General features: G+C 44.3%; 1 protein-coding gene across 6 annotated transcripts in view; it reads left to right on the top strand.

The window, feature by feature from the left end:
• The window catches only part of LOC122557046 (gamma-aminobutyric acid receptor subunit alpha-3-like), a 274,530-nt gene that overhangs the window by 191,138 nt on the left and 63,672 nt on the right, over nt 1–19,720 (top strand). For all 6 annotated transcript variants that reach the window (XM_087992291.1, XM_043704284.2, XM_043704283.2 and 3 more), the window contains 2 exons: nt 17,437–17,519; nt 18,017–18,160. In XM_087992291.1, the coding sequence (XP_087848417.1) occupies nt 17,437–17,519; nt 18,017–18,160 (227 nt within the window). The remainder of the gene's footprint in view (nt 1–17,436; nt 17,520–18,016; nt 18,161–19,720) is intronic.

The following is a 19,720-nucleotide window of genomic DNA, read 5'->3' as shown; positions in this document are numbered from 1 at the left end:
GGATCTCCTTGGGAGCCCACATGTTGTACTCGCTGCATGGCAAGCCCCTCACCTGTTGCTGGATTAATACCACTGGCAATAGAATGTGGCCCTAAATTGGGATGTCCCACTGCTGACCATAAGACACAGGAGCTGAACTTAGGCCATTCAGTCTATTGAGTCTGCGTGGCCGATAGATTTTTTAACCCCATTTTCCCACTTTCTCCCCATAACCTTTCATCCCCTTGACAATCAAGAACTCATCTATCTTGGTTTTAAATATACTCAATGACCTGGCCTCCACAGCCTTCTGTGACAATGAATTCCACAGATTCACCACTCTCTGGCTGAAGAAGTTTCTCCTTATCTCTGTTCTAAAGGGTCTTCCCTTTGCCCTAAGTCTGTGCTCTCGGGTCCTCATCTCTCCTGTCAATGGAAACATCTTCCCAATGTCTACTCTGTCCAGGCCATTCAGTATTCTGTAGGTTTCAAACCGATTCCCCCCTCATCCTTCTAAACTCCATTGAGTATAGTCCAAGAGTCCTCAAATATTCCTCATATGTTAAGACTTTCATTCCTGGGAGCATTCTTGTGAACCTTAGGGTTGAAGTAAGATCCCCACCCACCACTTTCCCTGCCCAATTAAATGCCCCCATCAACAGAATCCATCAGAAGGGAGAGAACCAGATTAGGACCCTTGACTGTAAATATTTGTATAATCATATCTATCTATTTTCATGATGGTAACATACAAACAGCAGGAGTGGATCATTTCGCCACTCAAACCTACTCTGCCGTTTAATAAGATCATGGTTGATCTGGTCATCCTACATTCCTCTGTATCCCCTGATAACTTTTCATCGCCCTGCTTTAATAAGAGCTGAAAAATGTGTTGCTGGAAAAGCGCAGCAGGTCAGGCAGCATCCAAGGAGCAGGAGAATCAACGTTTTGGGCATACGCCCTTCTTCAGGAATGAGGAAAGCGTGTCCAGCAGGCCAAGATAAAAGGTAGGGAGGAGGGACTTGGGGGAGGGGCGTTGGGAATGCGATAGGTGGAAGGAGGTAAAGGTGAGGGTGGTAGGCTGGAGTGGGGGTGGGGGCGGAGAGGTCAGGAAGAAGATTGCAGGTCAAGAAGGCGGTGCTGAGTCCGAGGGTTGGGAACTGAGATAAGGTGGGGGGAGGGGAAATGAGGAAGCTGGAGAAATCTGCATTCATCCCTTGTGGTTGGAGGGTTCCAAGGCGGAAGATGAGGCGCTCTTCCTCCAGGCGTTGTGTTGCCATGGTCTGGCGATGGAGGAGGCCAAGGACCTGCATGTCCTTGGCGGAGTGGGAGGGGGAGTTAAAGTGTTCAGCCATGGGGCGGTTGGGTTGGTTGGTCCGGGTGTCCCAGAAGTGTTCTCTGAAACGTTCCGCAAGTAGGCGGCCTGTCTCCCCAATATAGAGGAGGCCACATCGGGTGCAGCGGATGCAGTAAATGATATGTGTGGAGGTGCAGATGAATTTGTGACGGATATGGAAGGATCCCTTGGGGCCTTGGAGGGAAGCGAGGGGGGAGGTGTGGGCGTAAGTTTTGTATTTCTTGCGGTTGCAGGGCAAGGTGCCGGGAGTGGAGGTTGGGTTGGTGGGGGTTGTGGACCTGATGAGGGAGTCGTGGAAGCAGTGGTCTTTCTGGAACACTGATAGGGGAGGGGAGGGGAGGGAAATATATCCTTGGTGGTGGGTCTGTTTGGAGGTGGCGGAAATGACGAAGGATGATACGATGTATCTGGAGGTTGGTGGGATGGTAGGTGAGGACCAGTGGGGTTCTGTCCTGGTGGCGATTGGAGGGATGGGGTTCAAGGGCGGAGGAGAAGGAAGTGGAGGAGATGCGGTGGAGAGCATCGTCAACCATGTCGGAGGGGAAATTGTGGTCTTTGAAGAAGGAGGCCATCTGGGTTGTACGGTATTGGAATTGGTCCTCCTGGGAGCAGATGCAGCAGAGATGAAGGAATTGGGAATATGGGATGGTGTTTTTACAGGGGGCAGGGTGGGAGGAGGTGTAATCTCGGTAGCTGTGGGAGTCGGTCGGTTTATAGTAAATGTCCGCGTTGATTCGGTCGCCCGAGATAGAAATGGAGAGGTCTAGGAAGGGGAGGGAGGAGTATGAGACAGTCCAGGTAAATTTAAAATCGTGCTGGAAGGTGTTAGTAAAGTGGATGAACTGTTCAACCTCCTCGTGGGAGCATGAGGTAGTGCCGATACAGTTATCGATGTAGCGGAGGAAAAGGTGAGGGATGGTGCCAGTGTAGCTGCAGAAGATGGACTGTTCCACATATCCTATGAAGAGGCAGACATAGCTGGGGCCCATGAGGGTGCCCATGGCTACTTCTTTGGTTTGGAGGAGACGTTGTTCAGAGTGAGGACCAGTTCAGTCAGTCGAAGGAGGGTGTCAGTGGAAGGGTACTGGTTGGTTTGGCGGGAAAGGAAGAAGCGGAGGGCTTTGTGGCCTTCGTGATGGGGGATGGAGGTGTACAGGGACTGGATGTCCATGGTGAAGATAAGGTGTTTGGGATGATGGTTTGGTGGTGGGAGGTGGGGTCATGGTCAAGGGGGCAGTAGGAGGAGGTATCCGCGAGCTCGCGTTTAGCCTCAGCAATGTAAAGACAAATTTTTACCATTCCCATAAAGTTTAATTTCCCAGTTTCATCCTCCAACTTTTACTTTAGCTTCTCTCTTCCTTTCATAGAATTGTAGAAGCGTGTATTTCTTTTTCCTTTACTCTGACCCAAATGCTAATCTGACCCAAATTATTATTTTACCGTCATTTTCTGCTTCAGCCTTTCCGATCGCTACTGCTAATCTTCATAGCATTTCATGTCTTTTTTTCATTTTGATACCATCTCTAGCTAATACAGATTTAAATGCACAACATAGTTTACACCAGTTTATTATAAGAGTCAGACTCCACATTCCAGAGAGGGGAAAGATGAGACAGAGCAGGAAGGACAGTGCAGGAGGCAGGTGGGGTAAGAGGAGCGAAAGAAAGGGAATAAATATTAAAGGGAGATGAAAGAGGGAAGAGGCTGAGAGAAAAGAAAGACAGCACGGAGGACTGTAGGAAGATGAGAAGGAGTGATGAGTGGGCGAAGAACAAAGAGCAGGTGAAGGAGGAGGAAAGGAAAGGGGGAGGCAGGACTACTGGGCTAAGACATGTACCTTATAATAAAAGAGAAGAAATGCTGCCTGTAGGATATTAGAGTGAGAATGGGAATGTCTGCAGAGGTCAAGGAGTGGAGCAGCCGGTGGGGAGGATTAGATTAGCCCTGCAGTGTGGAAACAGGCCCTTCGGCTCACCGATCCTCCGAAGAGCAACCCACCCAGCCCCATCCCCCTACATTTACCCCTGACCGATGCACCCAACACTTACGGGCAATTTAGCATGGCCAATTCACCTAACCTGCAAATCTTTGGACTGTTGGAGAAACTGGAGCACCCAGAGGAAACCCACACAGACACAGGGAGAATGTGCAAATTCTACACAGACAGTTGCCCGAGGTGAGAATTGAGCCCAGGTCTCTGGCGCTGTGAGGCAACAGTGCTAACCACTGAGCCACCGTGCCACCTATTGTGGGTGTCAAAGAGCATAGGACCATGAGTTTGACAAACAGAGGTACATGGGAACTTGGAGGAAATGTGTGGTGACACAACACTATTTCAATTTTGTACCAGCCTGCCATGAGGGACCTTGTCAAATGCTTTACTGAAGTCCACGTGCACAGTATCATTTGCTTTTCCCTCAATTATCTTCATCACCTCCTGAAATTAAGGGCTACAGGGAGAATGCGGGTAAGTGGAGTTGAAATGCCCATCAGCCATGATTGAATGGCGGAGTGGACTCGATGGGCCAAATGGCCTTACTTCTGCTCCTATGTCTTATGGTCTTATGAGAGGTGAGGGATATGTGATGGCTATTGTCTGTCAGAATAATTAGCTTCAGCAAAACATCCATCGAAACAGCACAAGGCAGTGAATGTCATGGATTTCTGATCACTAAAAGGTAATGGACTTACTTAGACGGGTTATCTTAATACTAAATGTTGGGTAGAATGGCCTGACATAAATCTGTTGCTAGTATTCAGGATTTGACTTAGAGAAGCACGTAGTCACTTGCATCAGCTTTGATTCCAATTACTGTGACACCATTGTTATGGGAACAGCCATGAACAGTGACACCTACGGGTCTACCTGGTACTGCATGTTCGGTAAACACTTACAACTGAGAAGCTCATGAATCACAATGGTGCCTTACTTCACTTCAGGATGTCCTAAAGCACCTTGCACTATTTCAGAGTGTTATGTGGACAATCAAACTCTTACTGCTGCCTGCTAATTTTCTGCCGACTGCCTAGAATCTGAACCAGCCCCAGGGTTTTGTTTTGCAAGATTTCAAAGCTCAGCTGTGAAAATGCAGTTTGACTCAGTGTTCAGGCCCTCCATGATCTTGCAGATGGCAGAATTTATTTTCAATTAATAAATCTGGAATCTCAGAATTGTTACAGGAGACTTTTAGCCCATTGTTTGCTCCCAGCTCCCCAAATGAGCATTTCCTTTATTTCCATTCTCTTTGTGTCAGCAACTTCCATTAGCTCTGGACTCACTTCTCGCTTCCAAAGACCCAGAGTATTCTAAGACACAATAATAACAGCCATACTTTAAGCTGATTAAGCCCAGGTACAAAACATCTCCAGCTCCATAAATCTCTGTTCAAAACCAAGCCCTTCCCCTAATCCCCCGTCATAATCTTTTTTTTGTTATGATGTCTGTTCCCTTTATATTTCTGTGAACCTTTTTCTGCACATCAACAGCACTCTATAATTTGAGAATATTAAAGGTGGCACTGATATTACCTTAGTTAGTGTAGATATGTGGGAGCAGTACACCCAGTGTGGAACTCACGCCCAGTGCAGAGTTCACACTCAGTGCATCACTTACGATCAATGCAGAATTTATATCCTGTGCAACGTTTCCACTTTGCAAGTGTTAACACCCAGTTTAGGGCTCAACCATGCTTAGCTCTGTAATCTCCTCTAGTCCCACAACCTCTAAGATATCTGTACTCTTCTCATTCCAGTCTCTCAAACATTCCCAATTTGAAATATAGCAGCAAAGGGTGGAGCGGTGATTATGTTGCTGAAAGAGTGATCCAGAAGTCCAGACTCTGGAAATAAGGGTTCAAATGACAACTGGTAGTTTATTTTCAATTAATAAATGTGGCATCTTGGAATTGTTATAAGAGGGCAATTGGCCCATTTTTCTGTCCCAGTTCCCCAAATTAGCATCTCCTTTGGTTCCATTCTTCCTATAAACTGCATTTTCTTCCTTTCCAAATAACCTCTTCATTTTACTTTCTCAAGCCATGCATTCCAGACACAGATTTTTCCTCCTATCATTTTTGGTTTATTTTTACTACTTTCTTGAAATTTGTGCTGTCTTCTTTTCCATTCTTTCAGAAATGGGAATATTTTCTCCCTATCTATGCTGTCTAAGGCTCTCATGATACTGAATGCTTCTGTCAAATACTTCTGCCAGTTTATCAGGCTCAGCTCTGTAATTGAGCTATCAAGCAAGTATCGATTGTCATAAAAATCCGTCTGGTTCACTAATATCCTCCAGGGAAGGAAATCTGCTGTCCTTACTTGGTCTGGCCTGCACGTGACTCCAGAACCACAGCAATGTGGCTGCCTTTAGCTTCCCTCTGTAATGTTCCAACAAGCCACTTCAGGGAAAACAAGCCGTGGGCAGCAACTGTTGCCCACACACACTCGTAAGAAAAAAACGAAGACTGAAATGAGATCAGATTGAGGTATTCAAAACCATAAGTGGGCTGGGCAGTATACACAAGATGAAGCATTTTACACTTGTAAATGAAATGGCTTTGTGCGTGGAAAATCATGTCTCACAAACCTGATTGAGTTTTTTGAAGAAGTAACAAAGAAGATTGATGAGGGCAGAGCAGTAGATGTGAATCTATCTGGACTTCAGTAAGGCGTTCAACAAGGTTCCCCATGTGAGACTGATTAGCAATGTTAGATCTCACGGAATACAAGGAGAACTAGCCATTTGGATACAGAACTGGCTCAAAGGTAGAAGACAGAGTGTAGTGGAGGTTTGTTTTTCAGACTGGATGTCTGTGACCAGTGGAGTGCCACAAGGATCGGTGCTGGTCCTCTACTTTTTGTCACTTAAATAAATGATTTGGATGCGAGCATAAGAGGTGTAGATAGTAAGTTTGCAGATGACACCAAAATTGGAGGTGTAGTGGACAGCGAAGAAGGTTACCTCAGATTACAACAGGATCTTGATCAGATGAGTCAGTGGGCTGAGAAGTGGTAGATGGAGTTTAATTCAGATAAATGCAAGGTGCTGCATTTTGCGAAAGCAAATCTTAGCAGGACTTATACACTTAATGGTAAGGTCCTAGGGAGTGTTGCGGAACAAAGAGACCTTGGCGTGCAGGTTCATAGCTCCTTGAAAGTGGAGTCGCAAGTAGATAGGCTAGTGAAGAAGGCGTTTAGTATGCTTTCCTTTATTGGTCAAATTATTGAGTACAGGAGTTGGGAGGTCATGTTGCGGCTGTACAGGACATTGGTTAGGCCACTGTTGGAATACTGTGTGCAATTCTGGTCTCTTTCCTATCGGAAAGATGTTGTGAAACGTGAAAGGGTTCAGAAAAAATTTACAAAAATGTTGCCAGGGTTGGAGGATCTGAGATATAGGGAGAGGCTGAACATGCTGGGACTTTTTTCCCTGGAGTGCCGGAGGCTGAGGGGTGACCTTATAGAGGTTAACAAAATTATGAGGAGCATGGATAGGATAAGTAGACAGAGTCTTTTCCCTAGGGTCGGGGAGAAAATGAGGAAAGAGATCAATCTGAGACTGGTACAGTTGAGAACAGAAGCAAGTCAAACAGTCAGGGCAGGCAGGGCCAAGGTAGGACTAATAAATTAAACTGCATTTGTTGCAATGCAAGAGGTCTAACAGGGAAGGCAGATAAACTCAAGGCATGGTTAGGAACATGGGAGTGGGATATCATAGCAAATACAGAAACATGATTCAGGGATGGGCAGGACTGGCAGCTTAATGTTCCAGGATACAAATGCTACAGGAAGGATAGAAAGGGAGGCAAGAGAGGAGGGGGAGTGGTGTTTTTGATAAGGGATAACGGCTGTGCTGAGGGAGGATATTCCTGGAAATACATCCAGGGAAGGTATTTGGGTGGAATTGAGAAATAAGAAAGGGATGATCACCTTATTGGGATTGTATTATAGACCCCCTAATAGTCAGAGGGAAATTGAGAAACAAACTTGTAAGGAGATCTCAGCTATCTGCGAGAATAATAATAGTGTGGTTATGGTCGGGGATTTTAACTTTCCAAACATTGACTGGGATTGCCATTGTGTTAAGGGTTTAGATGGAGAGGAATTTGTTAAGTGTGTACAAGAAAATTTTCTGATTCAGTATGTAGATGTACCTACTAGAGAAGGTGCAAAACTTTACCAACTCTTAGGAAATAAGGCAGGGCAGGTGACTGAGGTGTCAGTGGGGGAGCACTTTGGGGCCAGCAACTATAATTCTATTAGATTTAACATAGTGATGGAAAAGGATAGGCCATATCTAAAAGTTGAAGTTCTAAATTGGAGGAAGGCCAATTTTGACGGTATTAGGCAAGAAAGTTCAAAAGCTGATTGGGGGCAGAGGTTCATCAGCATTTTCTCAGTTACTTTCTATTTCTTCTGGTCTTAAAATTATAGCCAAGTTTTTTCCTATGATCATGATTATCTATCAGGAAAGTTACTTTATTAATACTCCCAACAAGTTTGAATGTACAACTGACTTGCATTTTCAGAGGCTCATCTTAGAAGTCAGCAATGCCAACACTTATCTCTCACCTAAAACATTATGGTTGCTGAATGTTTGCCTATTCTTTCGCTTTTGCCAGTGACTCTTTCAAATGTTCTTGTGCCCCCTTACATGCTCCTGAAGTCTTTGTAAAAACACGGACATGTAATCCAGTATTGACGATTCATCATTTTGGTTCAAGAGCTTCTCCTGGATAAGTTTTGACGGACCATTAATCTCATGTCCATAAAATAATTCAAATGGGCTAAGTTTTTTTTTTATTGATGGGATGAGGGCAGTGTTGGCCAGGCCAGCATTTATTGCCCATCCCTAATTGCCCAGAGGGCAGTTCAGAGTCAACCACATCGCTGTGGGTCTGGGGTCATGCATTGGCCAAACCGGGTAAGGATTAATCCAGAGACTTAGGAAATGTTCCAGGAATCTAGGTTTGAATCCCTGCCATGTTAGATGGGAGAATTTAAAACCAGTAGAAGTCAGGAATTAAGAATTTAATGATGATCATAAGACCATTGCTGATTTCCAGGAAAACCCCATTGAGTTCAGTAATACTCTTTAGTAAAAGGTATTAAACTGTTGTCCTCACTTGACTTACATGTGACTCCACATGCACAGGGAGATAGCGAGGACTGCAGATGCTGAAAAGTCAGCATAAAGGGTAGCACTGGAAAAGACACAGTAGGTCAGACAGCATCTGAGGAGCAAGAGAGTCAACATTTCGGGCATAACCATTCATTGGGACTGGGGAGGGGGAATGGGGCTGAGAAATATGGGAGGTGGGGTAGGGTTAAGGGAAAGGTAAGTGGGGTGGCAATAGGTGGGTGAAAGTAGGAGGTGATTGTGATGGGTCGGTGGGAAGGAAGATGGACTGCTAACCTATCCCATTGCCCTATCATAATCACCTCCGACCATAACCCACCTGCCTTTCCCCTAGCCACACCCCGCCTCCCCCTACTTATTTCTCAGCCCCCTTCCCCCTCCCCACTTCTGGTGAAGGGTTCTGCCTGAAATGTTACCTCTCTTGCTCCTCAGATGCTGCCTGACCTGCGGTGCCTTTTCCAGGGCCACCCTTCATTGACCCCACATGCACAGCAATGAGGTTAACTCTTATGCTGACTAGGAAATTAAGGATGGACAACAAATATTGCCTTAGCCAGTGACACCGAGATCCGATGAATGATTTTTTTCCTGAAAATCAGGTTGCCATATCAATAATTGTAAGGATATACTGTGATGTCCTGCTTTCATTTTTGTTAACAAGCCTATATAGTTTATTAACACTGGACTGAATGGTCTTTTAAAGATGCTAGTCTGATTACGTGATGAGATTTTCCTGCTATTGAACATAGAAGACATGTTTTACGTAAATGCAGTATATCTTTATGAAGTTGTAAAATGCTTAGCAATGCCTAGGTTTTCCACATTCCTTTATGCCCTGCCTAGAAATTTCATGTGCAACTTATAATATCTCCTTCTGCTATCTGGGTAGTATCACTATTTGATGAATGCCTGTCCACTTGCAGGTCTATGAGAACATCTTCTTTTCCTCAGCAGAACACTTTTTAATATAACAGTACTCGGGAGTTCCTTGAGCCTTCAGAATGAGCTGTCTCTGTCTCAATTGACTCTGGATCTGCTTCTTATAACTCAATGATAGAGACATAGAGTCATAGAGATGTAGAGCACGGAAACAGACTCTTCAGTCCAACCCGTCCATGCCGACCAGATATCCCAACTTAATCTGGTCCCACTTGCCAGCACCCGGCCCACATCCCTCCAAACCCTTCCTCTTCATATACCCATCCAGATCCTTTTAAATGTTGCAATTGTACCAGCCTCCACCACTTCCTCTGATAGCTCATTCCATACACCACCCTCTGCGTGAAAAAGTTACCCCTTAGGTCTCTTTTATGTCTTTCTCCTCTCACCCTAAACCTATGCCCTTTAGTTCTGGACTCACTCCACCCCAGGGAAAATACTTTGTCTATTTGTCCTATCCATGCCCCTCATAATTTTGTAAACCTCTATAAGGTCACCCCTCGGCCTTCGATGCTCCAGGGAAACAGCCCCAACCTGTTCAGCCTCTCCCTATAGCTCAAATCCTCCAACCCTGGCAACATCCTTGTAAATCTTTTCTGAACCCTTTCAAGTTTCACAACATCCTTCTGATAGGAAAGAGATCAGAATTGCACGTAATATTCCAAAAGTGGACTAACCAATGCCTTGTTCAGCCGCAACATGACCTTCCAACTTCTGTACTCAATACTCTGACCATTAAAGGAAAGCATACCAAATGCCTTCTTCACTATCCTATCTACCTGCGACTCCACTTTCAAGGAACTATGAACCTGCACTCCAAAGTCTCTTTGTTCAGCAACACTCCCTGGGAATTTATCATTCAGCGTACAAGTCCTGCTAAGATTTGCTTTGCCAAAATGCAACACCTTACATTTATCTGAATTAAATTCCATCTGCCACTTCTCAGTCCATTGGCCCATCTGGTCCAGATCCTGTTGTAATCTGAGGTAACCCTCTTCACTAACCACTACACCTCCAATTTTGGTGTCATTTGTAAACTTACTAACTGTACCTCTTATGCTCGCATCCAAATCATTTATATAAATGACGAAAAGTAGTGGACCCAGCACAGATCTTTGTGGCACTCTACTGGTCATGAAGATACGCCAATATTCTTTAAACCTATCTTCATTCTTAAATACAGGATAGCTGCCCTAACATTTGATGTGGATTTCTGTGATGTCTGTTGATGAGTTTTGTTAAGCTATTGTTCTGGTCACTACACACAGTAGATTAGGACCCAGAACATGTTCCTCCAATTGTTCCATCTCTTTAATCTTAACTTGACTTTCCATGATTATAGGCAAAGCTATGACTCTCACCCCTGCAAAATCATTCTCCAGAAATAAATCAACTTCATCCACAGATGGTTTAACTACTCTGACCATTGCTAGTCCAGACAACAGGTCACACTCCTATTGGACTTTGTACAATGGAGCTGGGATATTCTCTCCACTTATCTCGGTTACCAACACTGTGACTTTAATTGAACTGTCTGAGGGAAAACTAAGTCCTTCTCCAGTTGGATAATGTGAATAGTCTCCTGTATCCCTTAATATTATTAGGAGTTTAGATGCATCCTATTAAGATTAAATAATTTGCAGCAAGCAAAATAAATGCTTTCAATATTAGCTACGTTTATAAACACAGATTTTAAAAAAACTACATTATCAAGCCCAAACTTTTACAGGTAGTAGCCTGTGCTACATTTTTAAAATGTTCAACATCATCTCGTTACAAGTATTCCTTGAACTTATGTACCCTGGTATTGTGGAATCACAGTGCACGATGGCTCAGTGGTTAGCACTGCTGCCTCACAGCAACAGGGACTGAGGTTTGATTCCCGCCTTGGGTGACTGTCTGTGTGGAGTTTGCATATTCTCCCCGTCTCTGCTCTGGTTTCCCCCCACAGTCCAAAGATGTGCAGATCAGATGAACTGGCCATGCTAACTGCCCAGTGTTAGGTGCATTAGTCAAGGGTAAATATAGGCTAGGGGAATGGGTCTGGGTAGGTTGCTCTTCGAAGGGTCTGTGTGGACTTGTTGGGCCGAAGGGCCTGTTTCCATACTGTAGGGAATCTAAGATAAAAGGGTTACTTTTCCCTTTCACATCTCTCATTTACCGTCTGTGATTTATCTGCACCCGCAGCAGAGTTTACCTTTAGTCTCTTAGTTGTACTTAAAGCTACAATTTGATCCATGACCTTTTCCATATGAGTTTTATTTTCAGACTTGCTCTTATAAAATTCAGTAAGTACCATGGGCTTCCAGCGTTCGAAACAAACGTTTCCCACCTTGTTACAATGAAACATCTCAGCTCTGATTTTCATCACCACCCTCAGTACTTTCCTTTTTGACCTGAGGAGGAGAACTTGGTCACTCCCAGCTGTCAATTCTTTACCCTGGCCAATGCCTTCCATTCACTCGCCCAATTCTTTGGGGTTGATGGGAAGTTTAGTTTTATGAATTAACATCATCTTCAGCCATTATTGATGCCTGCCTAGCACTATCAATACTTTGCTCCTCATGAGTTCTTATCATGGAAGGTCATGAGTTTTTAAAATTCTGTCAAGAAAATCATTTCCCTAAGAGCTCCTTCATGGTTTCAGCATCTAATGCTAATATTCACTTGGCAAAATTAATTTCAAATTTGTTTTTGGTTTGCCCAGAATATTTTCTTAAATTCTGAACATTTGCCCATTTACCTCTGGCAATGACTCTCCTATACTGCTCATGGTTTTCCTTACAGCATTATAATCCCAAGAGAAAGGGCCCTGAGGAATATCATAGAACAAAGAGATATAGGGGTACAGGTTCATAGCTTCTTGAAAGTGAAGTGAAAGGTAGATAGGGTGGTGAAGAAGGCTTTTGGCATGCTTGCTTTTTATCAGTCAGAGCATTGAGTATCAGAGTTGAGACATCTTGTTGCAGCTGTACAATGGTGAGATCACATTTGGAGGATTGCTTACAGTTCTGGTCACCCTACTGTGGAAAGGATATTGGTGAACTAGAAAGAGTGAAGAAAAGATTTACTAGGATGCTATCTAGACTGGAAAGCTTGAGTTATAAGGAGTGGTTGGATAGGCTGAGACTTTTACCTCTGGAGTGTAGAAGACTGAGGGGTGGCCTTGTACAGGTTTATAAAATTATGAGAGGCATAGATAAGATAGATTGCCCATGGTAGGGGTGTCTGAAACCAGAGGGCACAGGGTTAGGCGAGAGGGAAGAGATACAAAAGGGTTCAGAGAAGCATGTTTTTTTACACACAGGGGAGTTAGTATCTGGAACAGGCTGCTCGAGGTAGTGGTGGAGGTGAGTACAATTTTGTCATTTGAGAAACATTTAGACGGGTACATGGATGAGATAATTATGGAGGGATATGAAACAAATGCAGGCAAATGGGACTAGTTTAATTGTGAAAACTACATGGAACGGGAAAATTAGACTGAAGTGTCTGTTTCCATGATTTCTGTGACTCCATGGCTGTGAATATCTTTAACAGTTCAGCATAAACTTCCTGCACTTTACCTGTCAAATTTCTCTGCAACAACGATGCTCAAACTGTTTTTTTGCTTAGTTCATTTGTCTAGTCATTTCTTGAAATGATGTGAAGAATATTTCCTTATCCTTTTCCTGAAATTTTGATAGGATCTGTGCAAATGTAAACACTTATTTAATGGATTTACAGTATGACTCAAATTCTTCCCACTAACAACTGCATCAATACCTGATGTCTCCTGTTTCAACTGTATTGTCTTAAGCTTAAATTCATATTCTTAGCTTTATCTTCTCTTTGCACTTCTTATTATAGCTTTCCCATATTTATTTCCTGCGTTTTCATGTCAACCTCTAGTTTTTTGATTTTCTCCTTATATGAGGGTGGCACAGTGGCTCAGTGGTTAGCACTGCTGCCTCACAGCATCCGGGCCCCGGGTTCAATTCCAGCCTCAAGCGACTGTCTGTGTGGAGTCTGCACATTCTCCCTGTATCTGCGTGGGTTTCCTCCAACACCTCACCCTGAACAACTTCTTTTTCCAATCCTTCCACTTCCTCCAAACCAAAGGAGTAGCCATGGGCACCCGCATGGGCCCCAGCTATGCCTGCCTCTTCATAGGATATGTGGAACAGTCCATCTTCCGCAGCTACACTGGCACCACCCCCCACCTTTTCCTCCGCTACATCGATGACTATATCAGTGCTGCCTCGTGCTCCCACGAGGCGGTTGAACAGTTCATCCACTTTACCAACACCTTCCACCCTGACCCCAAATTTACCTGGACCGTCTCAGACTCCTCCCTCCCCTTCCTAGACCTCTCCATTTCTATCTCGGGCGACTGAATCAACACGGACATCTACTATAAACCGACCGACTCCCACAGCTACCTAGATTACACCTCCTCCCACCCTGACCCCTGTTAAAACACCATCCCATATTCCCAATTCCTTCGTCTCCGCCGCATCTACTCCCAGGAGGACCAGTTCCAATACCGTACAACCCAGATGGCCTCCTTCTTCAAAGACCGCAATTTCCCCCCAGACGTGATCGATGATGCTCTCCACCACATCTCCTCCACTTCCCACTTCTCTGTCCTTAAGCCCCGCCCCTCCAATCACCACCAGGACAGAACCCCACTGGTCCTCACCTACCACCCCACCAACCTCCATATACATCGTACCATCCGTCGTCATTTCCGCCACCTCCAAACGGACCCCACCACCAGGGATATATTTTTTCCCTCCCCTCCCCTATCAGCGTTCCGAAAAGACCACTCCCTCCGTGACTCCCTCGTCAGGTCCACACCCCCCACCAACCCAACCTCCACTCCCGGCACCTTCCCCTGCAACCGCAAGAAATGCAAATCTTGCGCCCACACCTCTCCCCTCACTTCCCTCCAAGGCCCCAAGGGATACTTCCATATCCATCACAAATTCATCTGCACCTCCACACACATCATTTACTGCATCTGCTGCATCCAATGTGGCCTCCTCTATATTGGGGAGACAGGCCGCCTACTTGCGGAACGTTTCAGAGAACACCTCTGGGACACCCGGACCAACCAACCCAACCACCCCGTGGCTCAACACTTTAACTCCCCCTCCCACTCCACCAAGGACATGCAGGTCCTTGGACTCCTCCATCGCCAGACCATAGCAACACGACGGCTGGAGGAAGAGTGCCTCATCTTCCGCCTAGGAACCCTCCAACCACAAGGGATGAACTCAGATTTCTCCAGTTTCCTCATTTCCCCTCCCCCCACCTTGTCTCAGTCCCAACCCTCGAACTCAGCACCACCTTCCTAACCTGCAATCTTCTTCCTGACCTCTCCGCCCCCACCCCCACTCCGGCCTAACATCCTCACCTTAACCTCCTTCCAACGCCCCTGCCCCAAGTCCCTCCTCCCTACCTTTTATCTTAACTTGCTGGACACATTTTCCTCATTCCTGAAGAAGGGCTCATGCCCGAAACGTCGATTCTCCTGCTCCTTGGACCAGGTGCGCTTTTCCAGCAACACATTTTCAGCTCTTTCCTCCAACAATCCAAAGATGTGCAGGTTAGGTGAATTGGGCATACTAAATTGCCCGTAATGTTCAGGGATGAGTAGGTTAGGTGCATTAGTCAGGGGTAAATATAGGATAATAGGGTAGAGGAATGCTTCTGAGTTGGTTACTCTTCGGAGGATCAGTCTGGCCTTGTTGGGCTGTAGGGCCTGTTTCTATACTGCGGGGATTCTATGACTCCCTGAGCTGCTTCAATTGTAACTGAATACCACCTGATTCTGATGCTTCACCACCTAAAGCACCCAGCAGGTCTTATATTCCATCTAATCCAAGCGCCATGCTATTACCTCAATTATTTCTGCATACCTAGCTCTGTAAGGCAATGCTGCCTCCAGCTTACCCACCAATTCAATTAATGTGATCATTGAAATTTCCCTTGAGACTTCCATGGTCAGCTTTACCATGTTCAGAAAGTTGTTTGTTTTCTTCAGCATCGTCTCTTAAACTGGGAAGTTCCTTCACATGGGTTCTTTATCAATTCCACACCCAAATCACGATTACTTCATTTCAAGTCTGATCCAGACACGTCCCTAGACTTTGTTATGGTTCACTGAGGTATTACACTGGAAATCAAACCCCACTATTCCTAAAGTCTCCACAAAAGTTAATTTCTTTTTTAAGTATGCAAAGATTCCATAATTTACCTTTGTTTCAATCCAGATTAACAGAAAACTCAGACCAGGTTTCTGTAAATAATAAAATTACTATTTATTGCAAGTAATTATACTGTAGCTTTAAGTAATCAATTATGAACCATCAGTATATAACCCTACGAGTAACTCCAATCCCTTTGAGTTCCCCATTATATATACATACATACATACAGACAGAGGAACTATCACCTGTGTTATGGAGGGAGGGGACACTGAATAAGCAGTTCAGAGTTTTCTGTTCACATGGGTTGCTAAGGAGATTGTTGTGCTATTCAGAATATCATTTCTCAGTTTTCCTTCTTTGGATGCTTCCAGCAGTTTGCAAGAGGAACAGGGTAGTTGGTTCATTTATAAAAGATTCCTGACTTATCAGTTAAAAGTCACAGCTTAAAGCAACTGCTGCACAGACTTAAAAAGGCTTATTTTAGAGAACAGAGAGAGACCTCCTAAACTTGGGGTGGTCCAAAAGCTTCTCTGTCTCTCTCATTCAGAGCCTCAACTGCCTGAGAATTAATCACGTAGTTGTTGGCAAATGGAAGTCATTTATCATTGATAATTGGTCACTCGCCCACAGACCAATCAGTTGCTTATTGCTAACGAAAGCTTCAACTGCAAACTAAACTTCAGTTACTGCTTGAACAAGCAACTGTATAAATGATGTTTGTGATGAACGTCAGGCTGCTTGCTTTCAAACATGAAGCAATCCTCATTTTTTAGAACACTTCTTACTTCAGCTCAAAATTAATCGTACAGAGAAATAAAGAGACATGGTATGTATAGCAAGAAAGCCTTGGATTTATCAAAGACAGTCAGCAAGAACTTTTGAAGGAAAGCGAAGTTGCCTGATCTGAGTTGGGTTTCAGTTGAGATGATAAGGAGAGTCGATGAGGGTGGCATACTTAATGTAGTCTCCAAGTTTCAGACAAGGTCCCTGCTGGCAGACTGAAAATTTAAAACTCATAGCATCCAAGAGAAAGTGAAATAGGATGGAAAATTTGCTCAGTGGCAGGAGACAAAAGGAAATAGTTGATGACTGTTTTTTGTGACTGGAAATCTGCTTCCAGTGGTGTTCCACAGGGCTCGCCACTGGGTTCCTTAATGGTCTACATCAGTTGCTTAGGCACAAGAAAGAAATTTGCAGATGATACATAAATTGGTTATGTTTTTCATAGTGAGCACCTCTGGAGCCTCCATAGGGAGTCACAGATGATGCTACACATTACGAAGAGCGTTGCTGGTCGGAATAAGGAGTGAACTCATCACCCTGAACTCACCAAATGAGGAGGTGTTTGCTTAGCTCCAGGATTGGCGTTCACAAAATAAATAACAGTAGAACTGTATAAACTACAATCCAGATTATAACTCAAATCCTGATTACACTGGTGAGGACACAAAGATTTATGCGGCTGCTGCCGGGAATAAGGGTTATCACTGTGGAATTATCAGGGAGGTTTTTGTTGTTTACTTTGAAATGGAGGAGGCTATGAGGGAAAATTAGTTGAGTTAAATGAAATGATGAGATGCCCACACAAGAATAGATATGAAAGACCTAATCCCCTGAGCAGATAAGTCCATAACGAGGGACAGAGATTTAAAGTAACTCTGGAAGAATGATGGGGAGAACTATTTTTACCCAAAGAATGATGGGGGTCTGGGATTTGCTGCTTGAAATGTTAGAAGAAGCAGAAATCCTGGTCACCTTTAGGAAATACTGCAAAGTGGTTATGAGTTGTCATGCAGTAACTGATTCTTTCCTTTTTCCTGTGTCCGCAGGCTTACAATTAATGCAGAGTGCCCCATGCATCTGGAGGACTTCCCCATGGATACACACGCCTGCCCACTGAAATTCGGCAGCTGTAAGTCTGGCTAGTCAAATGCGCCACCAATTCACTTACACCATCTCCGATGTAATTGGTTCTTGCAACATTGGGAAGAGGCTGGTGACCCTGCAAATTGATTCCACAATGAGTGGTCAAATTTAATGTAGTCTGCAAATTTCAGCAAAATTTCAGACAAGGTCCCTCATGGTATCCAAGAGGAAGTGGAATTAGGATGGAAAATTTGCTCAGTGGCAGGAGACAAAGGGAAATGGTTGATGAGTGTTTTTTGTGACTGGAAAACTGCTTCCAGTGGTGTTCCACAGGGTTCACAACCTTCTGACATAAAGCTGCTTCCAAACCTCCAACAATAGTCCATCATGTTAAAGGAGAAGCTCATTTATCTGACTTGGCAGATTAAAGGAGTAGGCCCGATATCTCATACTATAACGATCAGATATCCTTTTGCCATGCGGGGGAGCAGAGCAGACCAGGACATTACACAGAATGCTGACTCCGGTTCCTTGTTTCCATAGATGCCTATACCAGGTCTGAAGTGGTCTACGTCTGGACCCATGGTCAAAAGGAATCAGTAGTTGTTGCTGAGGATGGATCCAGATTGAACCAATATGATCTGTTGGGACAGACCGTCGGGATGGAGATTATTCAATCAAATACAGGTAGGTGGCTTCAGAGGCAGAGCCAGCACATCCTCACACATCACTTCTTTAGTCAAATTAATTTGAGGATACAGAGACCAACGATTTTAGAGAAGGCCAGAAAAAAAAAACAGGTTGATTCTTGATTCTTCCATGTCACACCAGTGGCCCCGTAATCTTGCAAACTCCTTGTACGATGAAAATGTAGGCCTTGACATGAACAATACTGAGAGTGAAGGAAAGTTCTGATGTCAACTTCTTGATCTATCCATCCTGTCGCAGACACTAATCTTTTGTTACCGGGGGAGAAATATTTCAGGGGTTTAGAGAATGATGTTAGAAATCAATCTAAACTGAGTAGCTGGGAGTCCAAAGGCTCAAAGGCAAAACAGTGTTTACTGATTAGAGATGATGCAGAGGCATTTAAAGATGAACATTTTATATTGTACAAACATACTTCATTTGGCAACTGAAAGGAAACTGCAGAAACGGTAAAGATCAGGCAAGCATTTGAACACTAATGAAGTCTTCCAAGTACTCTGCAATTGGAAAGTATTTATTATTCTCCATTATCTGCTCTCCTTACAGAAGGCCGAAGTGGAGTTTCATAGTTAGGGCAAACAACTGAAGACCTAAACATATTCCATTTCTCATCTGCTGCAGTGGTGATCCTCTTAAAGTAACACAACCCACATGACAAAGAGATATAAGTAGGAGTAGACCATTCAGCTCATCAAGCCTGTCCTGCCGTTCAATGGCTGATCTTGAGATTTAAATCCATTTTTCTACTCACTTCTTTTATCCTTTAAATCCCTGGCTATCAAACATTTGTCTCTTCCAGCCTTAAATATATTCAATAAATGCCCACCTCAAATCTCTGGGGGTAAAGAACTCTGAAATTTCACAATATCTCTGAAGTAATTTCTCGTCAGCATGATGCTCAATGGCAGTCCCCTCATCCTGAGATTGTGTTCCTCTGACTTAGATTCACGAAACAGCAGGAACCTTCTCTCAATGCCCACTCTGTCATGCCCCTTCAGTATCTTGCATATTTCAATGAAATCACCGCTCATTCCACTAAATATGCAGTTTTGGTCACATTACAGGAAGGATGTGGTTGCACCTTGGGAGGTGCAGAGGAGATTCACCAGGAATGCTGCCTGAGTGGAAAATTTAAGTTATGAGGAGAGGTCGGATAGTCTTGAGTTGTTTTCGTTGGAGCCAAGAAGGCTAAAGGACGAGGTGATTCAGGAGTACAAAATTATGAGGGTAATGGACAGAGTGGATAAGGAGCAGCTATTCCCCTTAGTTGAAGGATCAGTCAAGAAGGGATACAGGTTCAAGGTGAGGAGAGATTTGAGGAAAAGCTTTTTTATGCAGTGGAGGGTGATAGTGTGAAATGGGCCGCCTGGGAGGGTGGTAGAGGCAAGTTGTCTCACAGCCTTGAAAAAGTACCGAGACAAGCATTCATTGCGTGATAACAGTCAAAGGCTATGGGCCAAGTGCTGGTAAATGGGATTAGGTTGAAGATCAGATGCTTCTCGAGCGTCCTCTTCTGCACTGTCTGATTCAATAATTCTA

The sequence above is a fragment of the Chiloscyllium plagiosum genome, unplaced genomic scaffold (assembly GCF_037043375.1).
Source record: "Chiloscyllium plagiosum isolate Xiang-an unplaced genomic scaffold, Cpla_swu_hap1 HiC_scaffold_11, whole genome shotgun sequence".
Lineage (NCBI taxonomy): Eukaryota > Metazoa > Chordata > Chondrichthyes > Orectolobiformes > Hemiscylliidae > Chiloscyllium > Chiloscyllium plagiosum.
The sequence above is the reverse complement of the archived record's forward strand: the minus strand, read 5'-3'. Positions and strand labels throughout refer to the sequence as shown.